This window comes from Prunus avium, chromosome 8 (assembly GCF_965620075.1).
Source record: "Prunus avium chromosome 8, drPruAviu1.hap1.1, whole genome shotgun sequence".
Taxonomy (NCBI): Eukaryota; Viridiplantae; Streptophyta; class Magnoliopsida; order Rosales; family Rosaceae; genus Prunus; species Prunus avium.
The window spans coordinates 4,889,275-4,910,256 of NC_142291.1; the positions used below are offsets into that span (position 1 = coordinate 4,889,275).

Here is a 20,982-nt window from a genome sequence, read left to right on the forward strand (position 1 = left end):
TTTGTAGTTGGTACAGAGAAAATGGTTGGAGAGAGAGAAAGAAGAAGATGGAGATAGACAGGTCGAAGAAGAAGATGGAGATAGACAAGTCAAAGATGAGATGTGCAATGCAAGTAGGGACGAAGAGGGAAAATTGAAGAAAAAAAGGAGATGTCTGATGGGTCTTTGTTGGGTATACGGGTTTTGTTTTACCCGTTTGTATGTGAAACCTATTAAAACCATGTTTTAATCTCAATCGTTCAATTTAATCCAATGGTGTTCTTATATAAAATTCTCATTTATTGTTCTCACTAGATATATAATTCTCATTTATTGTTCTTACTAGATAACCTCCCTGAAATATGTTTATAAAATGGGCCGGGCCGGGCATGTGGGCTGGCCTTTTATGGGTGAGCTAGGCTGGTTTTGTAGGCTCAAATGGGCATGGCTTATGGATTAAGTTGGGCTTTAGACATCCTAGCTCAAGCTTAGCCCACTAAATAACGGGTCGACCCAGCCCATGACTCATACCAGACCAAACTTTTCCTCGATGACCCACGAGCTCGTGGGCCAAATGATGACCCCTAATTTTAAGTATTGACAACCCATAAAATGAATTACTTTATAGAATAATGCTACTCTTACCACATTCTCATACCACTTTATGTGGCAAATGAGGTGGACAACACATCAATTAAAATTAATTTAACATTTTCTTATCTCTTATGATTTATTGACACTTTTTAATTGATGTGATTGTCCACTTCATCTGCCACACAAGTTTGTATGAAAATATGCGATATAAATGTGGTAAGTGCAACATTACTCTTATTTATATGAACAACCTTCCTCAAGAATCAGCATCTTACGCTGTGCCTAGGATTCAACTTAATTCTTGGAAGGGTAAAGGGTCTAAAACCCCCCTGGACTATTTGGCTTGTCGAAATGTCCACCATGAAAAAAAATTTCAGCCAATTTAGCATTCGTATTAAATTTAATTGCCAATTTCACCCCCTCAGTTAAGTTTTCCCCAATTCCATTCAAATGCCCGTCAAAAAAGAATAAAATAATATTTTTAAAACACAAGTTGAATAAAATATTAATAAAAATAAAAAAACCGACAAAAACTTTTCTTTTTCTCTCTCTAGAACCTCTGTTTCCCTTCTTCCCGATCAAACCCAATCCCCTCCTCTCTCTTCCATAACCACCAGTACCAGCCACACTCACCATCATCACAGCACAAACTCTCTGTTGATGTGTCTTGTATAGCTGCTGTGACTGGAACAGTCAATATCCAAATCAAATTCAATGGTACCATGAGAAGAGCACTGTTTGGCGTAAGTTGCTTCAATTTCTTGAACTTTGCACTCTTTTTGCTAGTGCTTGTATTTCTACCACGTATAGCACTTCCTGGTATTAATATGGTGGGCTGCCAGTGCCAGCGACAAGAAAGATTCAGGAAGTGCTTGGACTACAGAGATAACCAGCCACACTCACCATCATCACAGCACAAACGATGTATATATTGATGGGGTGTTGGGAAGGATGGGGCGAATTCAATTTTGTAGTTGTTGGGCTATCGGCGATGAAGCTGGTAGGATGGGGATGAGAGAGGCCAGAAGTAAATGGTCGAGATTTTTCTGTGCATTTGAAGAGAGAGAGAGAGGGGTTGAGTTCCTGATCTGAGTTTTTGATTGGAGGGTCTGATTGAGATTTGGATCGGGTGCAGAGAGAGAAAGAGAGATGAACGGGGTTGGGAGACAAGGGCAGAGATCTAGTGCGGTAGGGGTGCACCACCAACGACAGTACTCCGATAACTTCTTGGAGACTTCGTCCAATGGCAGGTGGCTTCAGTCAGCTGGTCTTCAACACCTTCAGTCTTCCAACTCCTCTGGTGCATTCAAAGCATCTCTCTTTCACTTTCAGCCTTTTTTGAAAAAGTGATCGAACCCTTTTTTTTTTTTTTTTTTTTTTTTTTGGTCAAGGAGCTATATTCATTAATAGTGGGAAACATTACAAATTGAGAAAACTCAATTCAAAAGGCAGCCCAACACCAACAAATAAAGGCCCAAAGATACAAAATCAAGTAAATAACATAAGCCCATAAACTATTAAACAAAGAAACCCTAGATCTAGAACACATGAGCAGCCGCACAGAGCATTCCAACAGCACCACCAGAGCAGATCCACCACCACAAGGAGAAGTAACCGATACCAGGGGGGTATCAAAGAGGCCGACGGAAGATGGGGGTGAGCAGGCCACCCGCGCGGAAGCGCTCCCATAATCCAAGAGTCAAGTGCAGTATGCACTTTAATCGCAGCCACGGACCACCACACACCACCGAGGAAGAACAACGGGAGCGGCGGACGCGGAACCGAGGAGCAAACGGTGAAGGTGGAGAACTGCTGACCAGACGAAGCCGCTAGCCATGGATGGACGGCATCACAACAGAGAGGGGAGGAGGAGAGGGTAGATGTAAGAAGTGGAGGGTGAAAAGTGAAGGTGGCTGGGGAAGAGAGGAGAGGGAGAGATGGGAGATTTAGGGTCGCACAGAGTGGGCTTAACTTAGGGAAAAACAGAAAAAAACTAAAGGAAACCGAAGTGGAGGCAAGAAGCCCCAGATCTGAGACAAAGCTCAGGGAAAAAACACCCATTTCGGGTGGGGAGAGGCTAGGGACTCTCAAAATGAAGGAGGAGGAAGAGAGCTCTCAGAGAGCTCTCTGTGTCGATAAAGTGATCGAACCCTAAGAAAAAAGATTTGGGAATTGACCGTACGAAGGAAGCCAAAGGGGGCTGAGAAAAAGAAAAGTTTTTGTTGGTTTTTTTATTTTTATTAATATTTTATTCAACTTGTGTTTTAAAAAGATTATTTTATTCTTTTTTGACGGGCATTTGGATGGAATTGGGAAAAACCTAACAGCGGGGGTGAAATTGGCTGAATTTTTTTTTCAGGGTGGACATTTCGACAAGCCAAATAGTCCAGGGGGGTTTTAGACCCTTTACCCTTCTTGGAAGCTAACATATCAAATTTTGAGAAGGCAAGTTCAATAGCTCCGAGCCGTAACATTCTACTAGAACAAGTTTGTAGATAATACAGAGAATGTCTACACTCCAGAACTAAACACAGAATGCTAGGGAACATAAGAACACAGTTTATACTGGTAACATATTACAATCAATTTCAGCTGGGCTCATTTAGTATTTGTAATTCCACATTCCAACACCAATGACAAATTTACATGTAAATCGAGATTGATAACAAAGAGTTGATCAAAGTGTACAAGGCTCGTTTGATAACGTTATTGTTTTTTGTTTTCTGTGGCTTTTTATTTAAGGATAGAGAAGAAAACAGAAGAGGAAAATGGGAAGAGGGCAGGATATGGGAAAGAATATCAAATGATTTCCTTTTATAGTCTCCTGTAATCTCCCTCCTCTCTTCTGCATCTCTCTAATCTCTCATCTCCCTCTCTCCTTTCTCCCATATCTTTCTCCTTGCTCTCTTTAATTTACAAAAAGAAAACAAAAGACAAAAACGTTATCGAACGAGCCTTCACAAACTTCTTCTATCCTTGAAATCTTGGTAAAGAATATAGTGAAAATACAGCTTCTGACAATAAAGTATTTCTCACAAACGAAATTAAAACAAGTTACTCAACAAAGTTACAAGGGAAACACTGAATGTGTCTACAGAAGCTCCAGCAACAGGAAAGAGTTGATGGCTTTTACCCTCCTGGCAGTGTATCATTCCAGATCTAGTATTCCGAAATTCGAGAGAAGGATCTTTACTTGATCAACAAAGTCTGAGCCAGTTGCATACTCTGTTAGCATTCCAACAGCAAAACCGAACATTGCCCATCTGTAAAGCCGAAAAAGGAAATAACAGAAGAAAGAAGATCCCAGATCAAGAAACCAAATTATGTCAGACAAGTACACAGACCAATACAGTGAAACAAAATTCCTTCTGTTCCTGGAAACACAAGTAGTTTGGTTGAGGATCAAATAAGGTTGAAAAAATCAGCATTGTAATCCATTTGAATGCCAAGTTAGGAAAGCATGTTGGTTCTACATAGGGAAAAAAAAACTTGCCTATCCAATGTTTCATACACCTTTCTCTCTATCTCTCATCACACGATCATGTGGTGAGAGAGATAGAGAGAGGTGTATGAAACATGTTACAGGGAAGTTTTACTCCTACATAGGGCTGTTGCATGTGTTATTGATTTTGTTTAGGTGCAGGTTCCTTAGAAATGATTATGCAGAATGTTGAAAACTAAAATGTAGATTCCTTGGAAGCTGTTCTCAAACACCAATTGACAGAAAGCTGATCAATTGAATATACTTCCCATGCCCAAACATTTGAATCCAAGTAAATAATGAATTCTTCTTATTTTATAGTGCCAAAGTATACAGGAAAATGAGAGTGAGAATAGAAGTGAGGATGAGATTGAGAGAGAGGATGAAAGGGGAGGATGAGAGGGAGGAGTAACAAAAGTGAAAACAAAATCTTGAAAGTGAAAACAATTTAAAATAGATTTCTGTTTTTAGTTTTAGTTTTCACTTTTGTTACTCATTCCCATCCTCTCCTCTCATCTTCCCGCTCAATTGCATCTCCACTCTCATTCTCACTTCCATTCTCCCTCTTTTTCTTCTATACTATAGCACAAAAAATGAAAACTAAAAACTAAAATTGAAATGATTATCAAAGGGGCCCTAAACTTCACAAAAATTCAATTTCCAAGTTATTTTAATGTTCTTAAAAAAGTTATCTTACAGCACTCAAACCCTGGCCTATGTCCCAAAAAGAGGAGGGATAAATCAAAATTACATACTTTTGAAGTCAAAATGAGTAATCATTCAGGGAAAGGATCAGCATATGAATCTGTATTTGGTTGGCCCTTTTGGGGATGCCATTTTTAGGGTTTGCTATCTAAAATTACTGATTTGGTAATTCACAGTTGAGCCCTTTTTAGTCTACCAAATTGTTCACTCCTATGCAATTGTAGATTAATTTCAATTGCATAATTCCAGTCCAATAAAAATCAAGACAGTCATAAGAAACTAAAAAACCCAGATAAGCCAAACTCTCTCAACAACATATATCAAAGCTTGAATTACCTTCCATTGCTAATCTCATTCTTCCCAACAAAGCCAAAGAATGGGCCCTGATTGGCAGCTTCAAGCTTCTTCTGCTTGAAGTACTCCTGAATCTCCTTAGCCTTCTGCCTCTGAAACTCCAAGGTCACCACATTCTTATTATCCTCCACCATGGTCAGCCCGGAAACCGGAGCTGGCTTCGAAAGCTGCTGCTGAGGCGGCGGAGGGGCCTGAGGAGAAGGAGGTGTTGGTTTGAGAGGAGAAGAAGGTGGGGAGGGTTCTCTAAGAGAAGGAGCTGCAGGTCTTCTTATAGGTCCTTCAGTTTGAGAGCTCCTTATGGTTTTTACATAATAAGGCTTGGCTGAAGGAGAGAGCTTAAAAGAATGATGATTAGAAGAAGAAGAAGAATGTGAAGAAGATGGGGAAGATGATGAAGTTGAGATTTTGATGCAAGGGAATGGAGATGCCACTGACATTTTTTTTTTTTTTTGTTTCTCTTTCCTTTTTTGCTTGCTTTCTTTCTTTCTGAGGCTTGTTTTTATTTTCTTATTTTTCACTTTTATTTATTTTGTTGTTTGGTTTTGTTGGAGGATTTGGGTTCTGATGTGTGTTATCTCATCAAATAGATGGACTTCAATTGTTTTGTGGATAAGGTGTGGCCAAGTTGCAGTCAAAAGGAGATGGCTGGCTTCTAATTCTAAAGTCAGTTGGTCTGGGTGAAGCAGAGAAGTTAGGTTGTTGGCTGGCTTGAGTTTGGCGCCTAACGCCTTCTCAAGCATGTGACAGACACGTGTCAATTACCCTTTTCTATTTTTACTTTCTTTTGATAAAAGTGGGGGTATTTGAGCATAGAACCCTACAATTAATACTCTTAACTACTTGAGTTACAAGGTTATTTTGGTTTATGGATAAAATGTTGTTTTATCCGAAATTTTGCTTTGCTTGCCAAAGTAATCGATTATGATGAGCACGTACAATTAACTATATTAATTAAGGAATTTTTATCACCAAAACGTTTATGAAGTTCACGAAACTATCAGCTTTGATTTTCTATGCTAACAATCTAACATAATCCTTCACATAATCGAACGGCAAAATACATTTTTGATGTGTTGGGGTTAACATGAAGGAACATCTCAGACAGAAAAAAGAAAACATAAAATACCAAAGCTGATAATTTCGTGAGCCTCTAAGATGTTTTGTGACATAAACTTATAACTAAATTCGTACTTGATGCAAATCTTTAGTCTAATAGAGAATGATGAACCTGCCCATCCAATAACTACAACCGTATTGACTTGGGTGCAAAATACAAATTCGTACTGTGGACAATTCTCTGTTTGAAAAACTCATTTTGAAACACGTCCCAAAGACTACCAATCGTGTGTCCAGTCTTCAACTATTTCATTGTTAATATTCACGGCATTGTACCGTGCATCTTCCTTTCGGCTGTCGTATTATTTAGCCAAAACTGTCTTCTTTTTCACAAAGGCTCACGTACCCTTCTTTTAATTTAACAAATCTCAATCTTATTTATCAATAATTAACCCATTCTTCAAGGCTTCAACTTCAAGCCATATCTATTTCCAAGATAAAAGAAGGTCATGAACACTGCCTAAAGGAAAAAGGAGGCCATTGGAAACCATACGTAAAGTACATAACTCGTCATCTCACATTATTTATGCATCAATCTCAGGGGAAAACCAGAAACATATACAAACCACAAGCTAGAAGTAGAGTGGAATAAAGTAAAGATGTGGAGCAAGGAGTATGTAGCTCAAGTGGTCATCCGAGGTCTTAAGTTTGATTCCCCGCTCTCCCAATATCGCTTTTATTAAAAGAAAAAAAGAGAGTAAAGAATGGAAGAATATACCATATAAACAATTTGGTCCTTAAAACAAGGGCCGAACTAGTGATTTGAATTCCGATTTTACAACACATGAATAAATTTTAGAAGCTCTGTCAGTGCAACACAACGGTACTTCAAGTCAATACAATATTCAATTCATACATAGTAAAAAACTTAATATCAATGTCCCAGTTTCGTTTGGCAGGTTAAACATGAGCAGCATCCTGCAGTTATACTTTTAATTGCACATAATAGCGTTCACAAACTATGCCACCACAAGTAAAACCAGTAAGCAAATCCTCTATATCACACCGTTACGATACATACCACACACACTCGAAAAGAATATCAAATTTGTGACTGCTGGATTATGGAGCATAACATTAGTAATTCTTCTACGGTTTTAGGAGACGAGGAGATTACTGAAAACTGATTAATTCCAAACTAGAGGAAAAAAACAAAGAACACACAAAGCATCTTCAATTTAAAAGAACATCAGATTTGTGAGTGCTCTGGATTATGGGGCACAACATCAGTCATTCTTCAAAGGTTTTAGGAGAAGAGGAAACTACTAAAAATTCTTTAAATCCAAATCATAAGGAGGAAAAAAAAATTTAACACATTAATTACGACAAAATAATGGACAATGCAGTCACACATGAAGGAGACTAGCAAACAAAACAATGTCCCCAAACCTAGAGTGACAAAATTGAAACCCACAGCAACCTGATATGGACATAAATGCTCAGTTGGCCGAACATAGTGAGAAACAGTACTCCTTGCTACGGTGGTATTCTGCATGGACTCAAAAACCGCTTTTCTTCTTCCAGAAATAAGTAAATCAACCAAACAAGCTCTGTTAGCGGTAAGTTACCTGATGCATTATTGCATCTAAAAGAGAGGTGAAGCTCAAATCATCATCAGGTAAAAGCCAAACTACATAATCACACATGAACAACTTCTTTCATTCCCACTGTCGAATTCATCATCTGATCCATCCAATTCACTGCCAATTTGATCATGGTTCCATCTCAGAAAGATATTTAAATGAAGTAGGAAAAATAACAATCAAAGAGAAAAGAAACACAAAAATATGTACTTACTGCATCACACTGAATGCAAGAAAACATCTTACAAAATAAAATATGACGTATACAATGTAAAATTTAACCGTCAAAATATCACACAGGAAATAATAAGCAAGTATTCGACAAGTATAATCAAGAGCACATTGATTGTAGTGAATCCTTGTTGCTTGTTTTTCTTTTCTCTTCCTAGAAGTTGAGTGCTGGTTTTTTTTTTGGCATACTTGAAGAGTAAAGTATCTGAAGCTGGTAATGGCACCAATTTAATATTATTTTCTTATTATGGGAAACATGTACTTTTATCGGATAAAGTTGAACAAGATGTTCATAAGAGCTCAAAGTTAAAAAAACCAGAAACACAAGAGGAAATATATTAGCAATCAGCTTGTAGCTCCCAACCAACCAAGATGGATTAGCAGAAACTAACGATCCTAAAAAGCTTTGACATTGCATAGATGCTAAAAATCTAATTGTTTCCATAACAAAGCCACTTCTGCCACCTTGCCTAAGTCTTCAAATTTCTGTTGTTTCGCTAGACAATCACTATATCCCAAAAGTATAAGTTGCTAAGAAACAGGTCAATAATGTATATCGAGCCAACACCACTCGTCAGCCCTATTCTGCACATGGAGAGGTAGATACAAGTAGACATACAGAAGCATATAGGTACAGCCCACCACCCTATACTTTGCACATTAACAAGCAAATGAGGGATGCAGGATTGGATGTTTAGATCCCATATGCTCCTACAACCAAAGCTCTGATACCATATCAGATAACCACTGGAACTCAAAAGCTAAGTTATTAAACAATGGACCTTATCGAGCCAACAACTTCTATCCAAACAATCTAAAAGTAGGCTAAAACCGCACATCTTCAAAGACTAACAGCCTTGTCATTAAACCCAAAAACTAAGCCACATCCATCAAGGAATAGAAATCTCTTGGCAAAACCCACACCACTATGAATGCTGGAAGTAACCCAATGCAAACTTGCATAGGACATGCAAAGGGATATGATCAATACTCTCAACTCACCTTGGCACATAATGCACCAATCGGTAGTTACAAGCAAAAGATCTTAAAACTCCTTCCTCTTTATTTTTCTCTCGATACTCTTCGCCCCCTTTATCGCAATTAAAACTAAGCACAAAATTTATCTGCGCTGAAAAAAAGAGGGCCTTTGAGACATAGCAATCTTATCAGTCAGAAACTTCAACAAGCTCAATCATAACACCTTTGCTGAATTCTTATAAAGGTTTGTAACCAACTTATGAGTTTGTAATCGTTAACTTGCTAATAATGGAGATTCTTGGGGATCATATAAATACATGTAGCCTTAGTTCAAGAATTAACAACCCCATTGAAAAATAACTCCTATAAATTGTCATGAAATCGGCCTTGATCACTTCACTAATTGGACACCCATCTAAATACCCACCCTAAATTTCACCCTCTCATATATGCATTGATATTGCTTTAAACATTATATGTGCGAGGTCAAAGACGCATTAAACATCAGAATATCAAAGCCCATTAAGAGTGATTCAACTGTTATATTCCAGAAGTTGGGAAAACACCCAACTAGAACCCAGAAATGAGGTTTAGTTTCTGGAAAACCTGCAGTTGTCATCACAAAGTTGACTCTAAATGCACCTAATGGCCTAAGTAAAGATAAATTTCGGAAATTGTGATATGTAATACTTAACATAAAATTTTAAATACCTGGGCTCAAATTCCCTGATCTCAACAAGCTCACTCCCGCAAGTATCTGTCCACTGCACTTTCCTCCTTTCTGCATTACCAAGAGTGTCACTACATGTTTCACTCGATGTTTCACGTTCATTAGCACTCTCAACAGAAACTGGAGTTCTTTTTGATGGCTTCTTCAGGCTGCTTTTAAGAACAACTTTTATTGAATTATGATCATCGTCAGTGTCTGCAGTGTGATCCTTGCCTTTATCAGAAACTAGAGACCCAGGCAAGATATCCTGCTGTTGGGCAGGGCCCACCTTAAGAGGAGATGGAGTGTCAAGCCCGGCGGAAGCGCGACCAAAGCAGACAAAGGAGGCGCACCCGCGGGATAGTCGGTCCTTTGTGGAAGCCAGCTGGAGGTCAGTGTCAGATTCTTGGTCCACCAACTGGTACTGATTCCACGGCGAAACTCTCATGGGTTTATCTTCGTTCTTCTGACCCAAGAGAAGAAGGGCCAGGCCTTTGCTATACCCAGAAGCTGAAGATGAGAAGAACCCTCCCCCTTCTACTGCCAATAACATCAGTTCTGCTCATTTGGTCACCAAAATGTGTTTTCCATACAGTTAGCCTCTCCTCAGAATAACCAAAGCCACCTGACTTCCATCCACCAGTAACTCACTGCAGAATAGTGACAAAATATCAGCAGTTGCATTGTTGGCATTCTACCAACTAATCCAGTTCTCAGCTTTAAAAAACTGTACATATAACATAATATAATATATCGGGCCAAGTAAGTAGTGTATTTCCACACACATGGGCACGCACACAGTAGGCCTCTTAAATGAAGGGGTCCTAATTTCTGGAAATCGCATGTTCAAATACATGTAATGTGGTCCAATGATATGAACCATTAATTTTTGGCCCATGTTCAAATACCATCATCAAAAAAATAATTCAAATCGGACACCATTGAGTTATTTAACTATGGCCAAACAAATAGATGAACACTATGTTTTGGATAAACACAGAAATGATCGTGATGATAATCAAACAGCAAAAATAGACAATTCGGATCACTGGAGTGCATTGCTATATGTACATACACAAATCTTGTGGTCTTTCTCTAATGTGGTCCGATGATCTGAATCGTCTACATTTTAAGTTCCCGTTAAAGATCATCCTTGTTAAAGATAAAAAAATTGGTAATCTTTGAGTCATTTAATTATCATCAGAATCATTCATGAGTAAGTCAAAAACACTGTACTTCTATACTTCTTTTATGAAAACTAGATAACTCAAAAAATTTATTTTTTGTTTATTTGTTGCAGGGTTGATCCTTCAAATGGAACCCACTATTTGGATCACTGGACCACATGAAGAGGTGGCCCCTTTTGAAAAATGACGGCATGTACAAAAGAATGATCAACAAGGTCTTCCTAAGAAGATGTTTAATTTATTGGGAAAAAGAGAATTACCAATACCAAAAATCGCATACATGCAGTTATGGATGTATGCATATCTCAATCATCTCATAATTTAGTGCAGCTCCAAGAAAACTATTACAAACTTACAAAAATTAGTAAGCAATACAAGAAACAGTTATACATTAGCCATCACAGCACTCCAGTTAATTTTTTTATTTACTGTCATTAAAAGAAACCAACAGTGACTAATTACCCTTATATAAATCAGTATAATAAACAGTTAAATAATTTTATTAGTTCCTATTATAGAAATTTAAAAAAAATAAAAACAGAGAAGCATAAATCAGCTCAATTTAAATTCCCGAATTGCTATGTTTGCTTGCAAAGACAGCACATGAAAGATCAAAGAAAAGGAAATTCAGATTATGAATCTGAAGCTTCTCATGTAAAAGAGAAGAGGGAAATTTGTTGGCATAATTGAGCTAAATTTGACTTTTCAAGAAAAACCCATGGAGCAAACTTTATTTTCTTTTCACTTGCCGCAGTTTCTTGCGAAGCAAATGGAAAATCAGATCAAAGAAAAATGAAGAAGAGTCAGCAGCACTACCTGAAAGTGTTGGAAATCCAAGAGGTAGAGATCTCCAGGTGTTCGGTGGTCGTCGAATCGGCGGCTGTGACTTCTTCGATCGCGGCTTGTGCTAAAAAATGGGTGATGAATCGGAGAGAGAGAGGGGAGAGAGAGAGAAGGAGAGAGAGAGAGAAATGAATAAAAAAGAAAAGAAAAAGAAAAGAAAAGGAAAAAAAGAAAGAAAGAAAGAAAGAAAGAAAAAGAAAAGGATGGGTTTACTTATGGTTGGTATTATTTAAAGGTGGATAGGATAGTGACTCTCAGGAAAGCATGACAGCGATGGGCCCTCATTAATTTGTTTCTGTTTCTCCTTTTCTACACTGTCACTTTTGTCTTTTGGGAAAGTAGGATCCATTGCTCTCTCTTGCTCCCAACTTTTTGAGAGCCACTTGAGTATTTGTAAAGAGATTATAGTTTTCAAACTATTTGTATCTAATCACTAATATCTCCCAACACAATTCACCAATATCTAATAAAGAGCAGAGTTTTATTGTTTAAAGTTCGATTCGTTTAAGATTAAAGAATCCTTAATTATAATAAATTGTTACGAATTATAAAGGAAAAACTCTTTCAATTCATTGTTTATTTGTGATTTTGGTTTGGTTGATTGGAAATGGTAATTTAAAGTGTTTGGGGTGAATTTGATTGAGGTGAATCATGGATTTTTGTTTTGGTTGAATTTGGTGAAACATGGATTTTGTTTGGGGTCACAATTGCACTTAGATTTGACTATAGATTACCCACAGAATTTTGCCAGGATCAAACCACATGTAGTCCAAATAAATTAGGTGGTTTTATACCACTTGGGTTGGGCCGTGAGTTATAAATGTGGGTATTAATGGGCATTTTCGTTTTGAGTCCATTAATCTACACTCAACTATTTGCCAATTAAAAGTGGCACAAGTTCATCGTGCTTTGGTTTCGATTTATTAGATGGCAAGAATCCATTGGGAGGTGATAGGATTAGGCCTCATCATTTGGCCCGCGGGCTCATGGGCCGATGGGGGCCCGCCCGGCCCATCGAAAAAAAGCCCGGCCCGGTCTGTTATGGGCTTTGAGATGGCCCGGCCCGCCTTGGGTCGGGCCGGGCTTGGGCTTGAGTGTTTGAAGCCCGGCCCGATTAGGCCCAAGAAAGCCCGGCCCGTTAGGCCCGCATACATATATAATTATGTATAAATAAGAGTTTAGGATTAGGATTATATCACTTAAATCACATATATAATTTGTTTCATTTCATTTACTTTTCTTTACTCATTCCTAGTTTTATAATTGGATGATTAGCACATTAATTTAATTTATGTCAATTATTAATACAACAATTATATATATATAAAAAAGATGAACAACATATCATATCACTAAATATAATCATATCACGAAACATAATCGTACCACCAAATATAATCATGCTTTTTGAACACATCACCAAACATTTGCATATTTATTCATACCATCCTTTAAAAAAAAAAAAAAAATTATACTTATTATTTTTAAAAATTATTTCTTAAAACGTATTACGGTCTAATTATGTAATAACCTCAAAAACAATACTTGGTTTTATTATTTTTGTAGAAAATCTTATTAAGTTGTGTGACTTTATTAGGTGTTTTATGAATTTGGTTTGATGTGAAAATATTGGAATTAAGTGAGTTTAATCTCAAATTTGGACTAAAATGCCCTTATGATTAAGTTTATGATTTTTTTTCGATTGAAGTAGGCCCGTTTTGGCCCGGCCCGGCCCGATGGGCTTTCTCAAGCCCGGCTCATGGGTCGGGCTTGGGCTTTGAATTTTCTAAAAAAACCCGGCCCCGCCCGCTATTTTCTCTCTCCTCTTTAAAGCCCGGCCCGGCCCGGTCCAAGCCCATTAAATTTGGGCCGAGCTAGCTCGGCCCGGCCCATTGACGAGCCCTAGATAGGATCCTTGTAGCAGTCGATGGCCTTGACTTGAGTAAGGCTCAATCAACTCAATCTCATGAAATATTTTGGGGTTAGATATTCTTCTAGTTTAGTTTTAGCATCTCGAGAAGAAGTTTGAGTTTCTATAAGGTGAAGTTATACAAGACAATGAAATGAAACATTGTTGAGAAGAAGAAGAAATTTACGGCTCTTCAATGGGATATAGTAGGACTCATGTCCCCTTTAAGCATAAAGGAGAAAGCAATCAAAAGCGACAAGTCTCAAGTCTTTGGTCTAGACGAGGATTTCACCTTTAGGTCCCGTTTGGTTCACGGAATGGATTTAATGGGAAATCATTTCCCATGTCATTTCCCAAGGGATGGGAAATGGTGATTCCTTTCCCATGTTTGGTAATGTCGGAAAAGTAACCCGGAACTATTACTTTATTTCCTTTCCCATGTTTGTTTTGAGTTGGAATGGAAAACTAATTTTGTTTAGTTTTCCAATTTTACCCCTATTAAAAATATGTTATGAATTAAAAAAATAAAAAAGGAATACCAATAGTTGTTGGATAAAACTATAATTATAAATTATTAGTAAGGACAAATTAGTCAAAAAAATGTGCATTTAATGCTAGCCTTACTTTCCCATGAGAAGGGAAAGTAAAACTCAAGGAGGGAGGATGACTTCACTTTCCCCCCTACTTTCCCATGTTCCAGGCAACGATTTCCCATGCCTGACTTATCAAACGTGGGAAAGAAATTGATTTCCCATCCCCAAGTTTCCTTTACCATGAACCGAACGGGGCCTAGGGTAGAGCTGGAAAGGGTGGAGTTGGCTGAAGAACTAGATAGAGTTTAAGGTCAAGTTGGTGCACACCCAAAGTAGTGCATGTGATTATGGATACTGCTCTTCACGGTTAGGGCTCCACTTCACCCAAAGTAGTGCATGAGACAACAAAAAAAGGTTTCCAATTCCATTCATTATATCAAGTAGCAAACAGAGAGAAGCACTCTCTTCTCTTCACGGTTAGGGCTCCACTTCAGTACCTCATCTTCTTATCCACTTCTTTCAAGTTAGTAAAAAATCGTGAATGTTTTTCTTCTTTTCTCATCCACACGTTTTACTTTCCTTATGTTTGATGAACATTTCTTCTTTTATTTTCCTCATGCTTGCATCTTGAAGCTTATCATTACTTCATCACAAAGCTATCTTTACATACAATATTTTATTATATTATTTTTTGTTCATATGCCATTAATTATTTAGGTGGATAATCTGTTTCTTTAGTTGTAATTCATTAAGTGGATAATCTTTTCATGGAATGTTCTCAATTTGATTACATCCTACTTATTAGGTTGGGTTTTATCTTCATTGTGAATTATTGGAATATAGTTACACTCTTGTAATGTGACCATGTTGCATTAGATTTGTACAATTAAAAAGGATTTGTACATGTGATATAGTAATTATCAATGAAATATTTACAGTGGGGAAATGACAAAGGAAAGAGCAAAGTTAATTGGGGTTATAAATTATAGATGTTGGAAGAGAGCAATGAGTTGCTACAACTCATGGTTGATAACACTAATCGTGGTGTGATAGTAATGGAATGCTAAGCAAGCAAATAATTGAGAACAAAATATTTCCTTCTCTTAAGGCAAAACTTGGATGTGAAAAGAATCATTCACAATACTTAAGCCGATTGAAATGGTTTAAGCAACGGTATAATATGTTTTGTGAGCTTATGCATCATAGCTCTGGGTTTGGGTGGGATCCAATCATAAAGAAGTTCACTGCTAGTGATGAAGTGTGGAAATATTACATTAAGGTGACCTTGACAAGACCCACCCCGAATTCCTCAGAATTCGTGACGAATCCTATGGTTTTTCCAACATCAAATCAATGCCAGGCCCACTTACTAACAACATCCTCTTCCCCGATAACAAAGGAAAAAAGGGTCGAGACTTTCTACCGAAATTTCGACAATCTCCCCTGAAAAACGGACTTTCCCCAAAATTTTCAACCTGTCAAAACACAGTAATAAAGTTCACAACTAGTAGCACGCACAATACACAAGCATACAGTTTACAGATTAGGCCTCCAGCCTTACATCCAACCCTAACATGGGCAATAACATAGCAATTCTAAAGAAATTCAGTTTACAACAGTTTACAACTGGAAACAAACGTTCAAAAGAAAACAAAACAAATAGAAAATTTCCCCACAAAAGTTCAAGGCGCGGAAGTGCGAATCTTGGCTCGGTTGCTCGGCTTAGAACAAGCTACTGCCTGGGGGACGCAAAACAGAAAATTGTGAGTAGACAAAAACAAGTTTCAACATAGTTAAAAACAACATACTAACCCCACCGTTTTAGAAAATGATGTCAAAACATGCATTCAAAACCAATATATATAGTCAAAATAAAACTAAGGTAAAACCCATATCTCATAATAGTATACTAATACCCAAACCCAACTTAAAACTTTTCCTTTTTTCCCAAACCCAACTTAAAACTTTTCCTGTTGGCATAGCGAGCGAGGAAGGATCCTCACCAATAAATAAGGAAGCAACTCAGTCAATTTGTAAGTTAATTATCACCTATGCAAACCATATTATTTATTCTAATTTATAATTTTTTTTTATAACCGAGTCAATGATATTTTTTGATACTATATTGTGGAAGAGGGACTGCACATGAACATGTACATGAACACCCATTTCAAGAGAGGGTTGCCCGCTGAACTGGTGAATGCCAAAGAGTTTCCCGTATCTTCACGCCGCAATGCCAGGGAAGGGAACATGAATCCTCCTCCATCCTTAAGAACACTTGATAAGAAGGTTGACAACTTGGGTTAAAAGCTTCGGGAGGAGCTTAAGGGTGTTGAGTCTAAGGTGATGGAGAAGATGACTTATGTTGAAATCAATATATTGGATACAATAATGAAATCAGAGTAAACCCAACCGCAATTAGTAATAGTATACTAATACCCAAACCCAACTTAAAACTTTTCCCTTTTTCCCAAACCCAACTTAAAACTTTTCCCGTTGGCACAGCGAGCGAGAAAGGATCCTCACCAATAAATAAGGAAGCAACTCAGTCAATTTGTAAGTTAATTATCACCTATGCAAACCATATTATTTATTCTAATTTGTAATTTTTTTTTTATAACCGAGTCAATGATATTTTTTGATAGTATATTGTGGAAGAGGGATTGCACATGAACATGTACATGAACACCCATTTCAAAAGAGGGTCGCCCGCTGAACTGGTGAATGCCAAAGAGCTTCCCGTATCTTCACGCTGCAATGCCAGGGAAGGGAACATGAATCATCCTCCATCCCTAAGAACACTTGATAAGAAGGTTGACAACTTGGGTCGAAAGCTTCGGGAGGAGCTTAAGGGTGTTGAGTCTAAGGTGATGGAGAAGATGACTTATGTTGAAATCAATATATTGGATGCAATAATGAAATCAGAGTAAAGCTTTTAATAACAAATAGAGCTATGAATATTGTTTGTTATGGGTTCCAAGTTTTAATTTCTCTGATTTTGCTATATATGTATGTTAGGTTTTTGGGAATGTTTTGAGTTGGGTGCTTGATTTGGTTTGTTTATGCACTTTATCAATTCTAACTATGTCATTATATGGATTATCTCCCCAAACTTTGTTGTGGTAATGCTCGTGTGCTATTTATGTGCCTTCTATTTTCCCTTTATTCAAGTGGAATGTGAGCTAACAATGAAGATGCATTACTATAGCAGGATCCTAACTACTTGATCATATATCATAGCAGCATTGCATGGCATATTAAGTTGATAGATGTTATTTAAGAATTTATAATCATATTTTAAGTAGAAGATTACAGTGATGAATAAGGGGGAAAAATGTGTTGTTCAAGCCTAATCATATTCCTAAAGGTCATCAGTTAGAATCGCATTTGGAGTTTTTTTTTTTGCACTCCTCTTTATTGAGTGATAGAAGTCTTCCGCAAAGAGGAGTTGTCGTTAGATTTTACGGTGGGGCATGTCTTCTTATCTTAAACAGTGGCATTGATGGTCTTTATTTTGCTAACATCCTCACACCTATTTTATATGCTTCTTCATGGAGCTTGATAAGAAAAAAAAGGACTTTTGTACCCAATAGCAAGTATAGGTACTGAGGTTTTGTTGAGGTGTTCTTGAGGTGGTTAAGTTGTACTATCTTTTAGTGTTCTGGTCATGTAAGCTTATGTTATAGTGAGTCAGAACTAAAGATTTGGGGCTTATAATAGATAAATGGCCTATCTATGGGACTGGGAAAGAGACAACCAACTTTCTTTGAGAAGGTTTGAATCAGACGTTTGATTTAAATGATGATTGCACAAATTTTCATCTACAAATTGATTGAATAAATAAGGTAGTGCTTCAAGTTACCATGTCACATTTATTTACGAGATTCTTTTATAAGTCAAGTAAAAGCACAATGGGTGGGTGGTTGCATGTCAACCCCATCCAAAACAATCAAATCACAGATCAAACTCCCTTGAGATCCCTTGATAATTCCGCAAGTATACAATTTCAGTACCTTGCATATGCTTTTTTACGGGATCATTAGAAATCACTTGTCTAACTGCATAGTACCCCGGGTTCGGATTATGCACCAAACTTTCTGAAATTAGTTATGGGAAAGAAACATATAAAAGATATTCTTTCAAATGGATGTCGTGATTACATGCCTTCTTCATTCTCACATACAAGAAAGAGCACTTCATCCATTTTAGAACACAATAGGCCACCACCCCATGGCCAATATGCTGGCAGAACGTGGATGTCTTGAGAAAATTTCAGTGGCCAAAAAATTCTCGAAACACCCAACATTACCTATACCTATGTGATTGTGACAACTAAAGGAGCAACTTTTGGTCTTGCACCACGACCAAAAAGTGGCCGGAGCTTGCTGGAAAATCGACTCAAAAACCAGTCAAAACCTAGGTTCTAAATTGAGTTTTAAAACTTCAAAATCAATCCTAACCAACCATAGTATCAGCTAGAGCACGTTGAGTAGGTGGACAAGCATACCTGGATCAACAAAAATGGTGGTCGAAATCATCGAAAACGAGGGCGGGAAGTGGGAGTCCGGCCGGTTTGAATGGTGGTGGTTTCGTGGCCTGAGGTTGCTGGAGGAGGAAGTTTGCTGGCCAAACAGTGGTCGGCGCTGTTGGTTATCGAGAGAAGAGAGAAAGATCGGGGAAGTTTGCTGACCGTGTTTTTTTTTTTTTAAAATCCGACTTTGAAAAATTTACAGTTGTGCCACTACAAAAGTGACCAAAGTTAGTAATATTAACAAGGCCTTTTGCATACTGTTTGCAGCACCAATACTTTGTTACTTGATTGCTTTATATCCAATCATTTGCCTCCAATTTCTTTGGCAAGAATTCCCTTGACAAATATTGACTACTTTTCAAGCTCAAATTCTCAATATTTATCATCTTTCCGATCTCCAACATTTTTTCTATCTCACTAACCCAATTTTTGTCACTCGTCACAAACTGTTGTTTCAAAAAGGTATTTGTTGCAGAGACACTAGTCCCTTCCAATGGTATGTCTCTTGGATGAACTTCATATTTTTCTATATCTGACGGCCTCACACCCAACCATTTAATGTTTGGAGTGGCTAAGTCACGACTGTCAAATGATTTCCTAACCCAACCATATTTGTAATCAAAAAATATGTGAAGTCCAGATGGATTGCAATCCACAACAATGGTTAGCACTGGAAGCTTTAAATCATAATAAAGTTTTTTCAAGAATAACTTGGTAGCTCTGTGACCAAATCCTTTTCCTGTCACCATAATGCAACGAGCCTCCTTATGAAAATTATCCTTAACTAAATGAGTAAACACAGTATTCTTCTCAACAAGTAAGATGAATAATGCCCTATGGTTCTTGAAATTATCTACTATATGATCACAAAACGTGATACGCAAGGCAAACAAAGAACAATCAAAAAGAGAATTGTCGCACCTGAAGCTAAATAGACCAATAACCTCATCGTGTGAGTTAGCAAAGACCTTAAGATTGGGCCTTGTGCAGCCTATCATGCAACATATGTCATCAATTACGCTATCCGAACCGCTCTCAGTCCCAAACAGCTTAGAATCAACATAAAAAACCTCACGCTTCTTTAGGCATTGTTTATTGATGAAGCAACGTTCATGGATGATCAACAAAACCAAAAAGGTACGTATGCATAAGCGTTGTGACTTCATATTAGAGTAGGAACGTGTTATTTCATGTCTCGTCAGCAACCTATGGCATAACTCATCGTTGAAGACCATGCGGGTTGAACTTCTAGAAGTCACAATGAACTTGAAGTCCTTCTTAACTTCTAGAAGGCACCGTAACTTCTTCTTTAAAACTTCGATTTGGGCCCATTGCGTGTCTACAAATTATCGACGAGCTCTAAGCAACAGTGTTACTCAAATCCAAAAAATCCTTACGGATCGAAAAGTGACTAATGTGACCCTACCCCAAGGGTAAAATTGTAATTTCACAATTTAAGTAAATTGAATAAAATGATTAAATTGGGTCGAGGGTGTTACAGAGCTTCTATTTTGCAAAATATATTATATGATAATTTATTATTTTGTATGTGTATGAATTAAATTGTATGGATTTTTTTTCCTTTGTTAGTCCTACCCGGCCCATGTCAACTTTAAAAAATACACTTTTACTGACTATGAAATTTTGAGAATTGCAATTGGGAATGGAACTACCATTGAGAGAAACTCAACTGCATTGGGTGATGATGCAGATGCAAGAATATTGGGAGTGGAAGAAAGTAAACGTGTGGGGATAGATGACTTGAATTATGGCTATGATAATCATTCATTCATATCAAATGAAGTTGAAGTTGTAATATTCCAAGATCTATCATCCAAACAATCTAATTCATCTTTTCCTACTCAAGGCACAAATGTGGAGCTTCCCTTGGAAAGCAATTGTAAGAAAAAGAAAAAGTAGAATTGAGTATGAGGGGAACACTAGCTCTTTTGAGACCAACACTCGAGTTGATGTTCTAGAAAGAGTTTCTCTTAGCATTGATTCAGTTGCCATAGATTTCCGGGGAATCCATAGCCTGATGCAAACAAAGGAAAATAGAGTGGTTGCTAGGATGCTATCATGGAAATCCCAAACTTAGATAGTCAATCTCTTTACAAGGTTGTTGAGTTGCTTAATACCAAAGCTAAAAAAGATATGTTCTGGAAAATGTCACCTCAAGAGCGTAAAGATTGGATAATGTATAAGTTGTTGGAATGAATGAGGTTATGTGGGAGACAATAGGCTTTGGT

At 37.5% G+C, this 20,982-nt stretch overlaps 3 protein-coding genes across 4 annotated transcripts; 1 reads left to right on the top strand and 2 right to left on the bottom strand.

Moving 5' to 3' along the window:
- Window positions 1-3,524: 3,524 nt before the first annotated feature.
- On the bottom strand, window positions 3,525-5,668 carry OHP2 (one-helix protein 2). Its single transcript, XM_021961685.2, has 2 exons — window positions 5,096-5,668; window positions 3,525-3,836 (listed from the first exon to the last, which is right to left on the bottom strand). Exons 1-2 carry the CDS (start codon window positions 5,548-5,550, stop codon window positions 3,722-3,724), a joined length of 570 nt encoding a protein of 189 aa, XP_021817377.1. The 5' UTR covers window positions 5,551-5,668; the 3' UTR covers window positions 3,525-3,721.
- A 1,733-nt stretch (window positions 5,669-7,401) lies between these two features.
- LOC110759591 (uncharacterized) lies at window positions 7,402-11,939 on the bottom strand. Of its 2 annotated transcripts, none has more exons than XM_021961676.2 (3): window positions 11,734-11,936; window positions 9,733-10,380; window positions 7,402-7,929 (listed from the first exon to the last, which is right to left on the bottom strand). In XM_021961676.2, the coding sequence occupies exons 2-3, from the start codon at window positions 10,281-10,283 to the stop codon at window positions 7,860-7,862; spliced, it is 621 nt and encodes a 206-aa protein (XP_021817368.1). In that variant the 5' UTR covers window positions 10,284-10,380; window positions 11,734-11,936; the 3' UTR covers window positions 7,402-7,859. The 2 variants fall into 2 exon arrangements, with proteins under 2 accessions (XP_021817368.1, XP_088102205.1); XM_088246079.1 differs by lacking the exon at window positions 7,402-7,929 and adding an exon at window positions 7,974-9,167 and having other exon boundaries at window positions 11,734-11,939.
- A 3,458-nt stretch (window positions 11,940-15,397) lies between these two features.
- On the top strand, window positions 15,398-20,950 carry LOC148291185 (uncharacterized). Its single transcript, XM_088245706.1, has 3 exons — window positions 15,398-15,481; window positions 20,324-20,633; window positions 20,832-20,950. Exons 1-3 carry the CDS (start codon window positions 15,398-15,400, stop codon window positions 20,948-20,950), a joined length of 513 nt encoding a protein of 170 aa, XP_088101832.1.
- The last annotated feature ends 32 nt before the right edge of the window (window positions 20,951-20,982 follow it).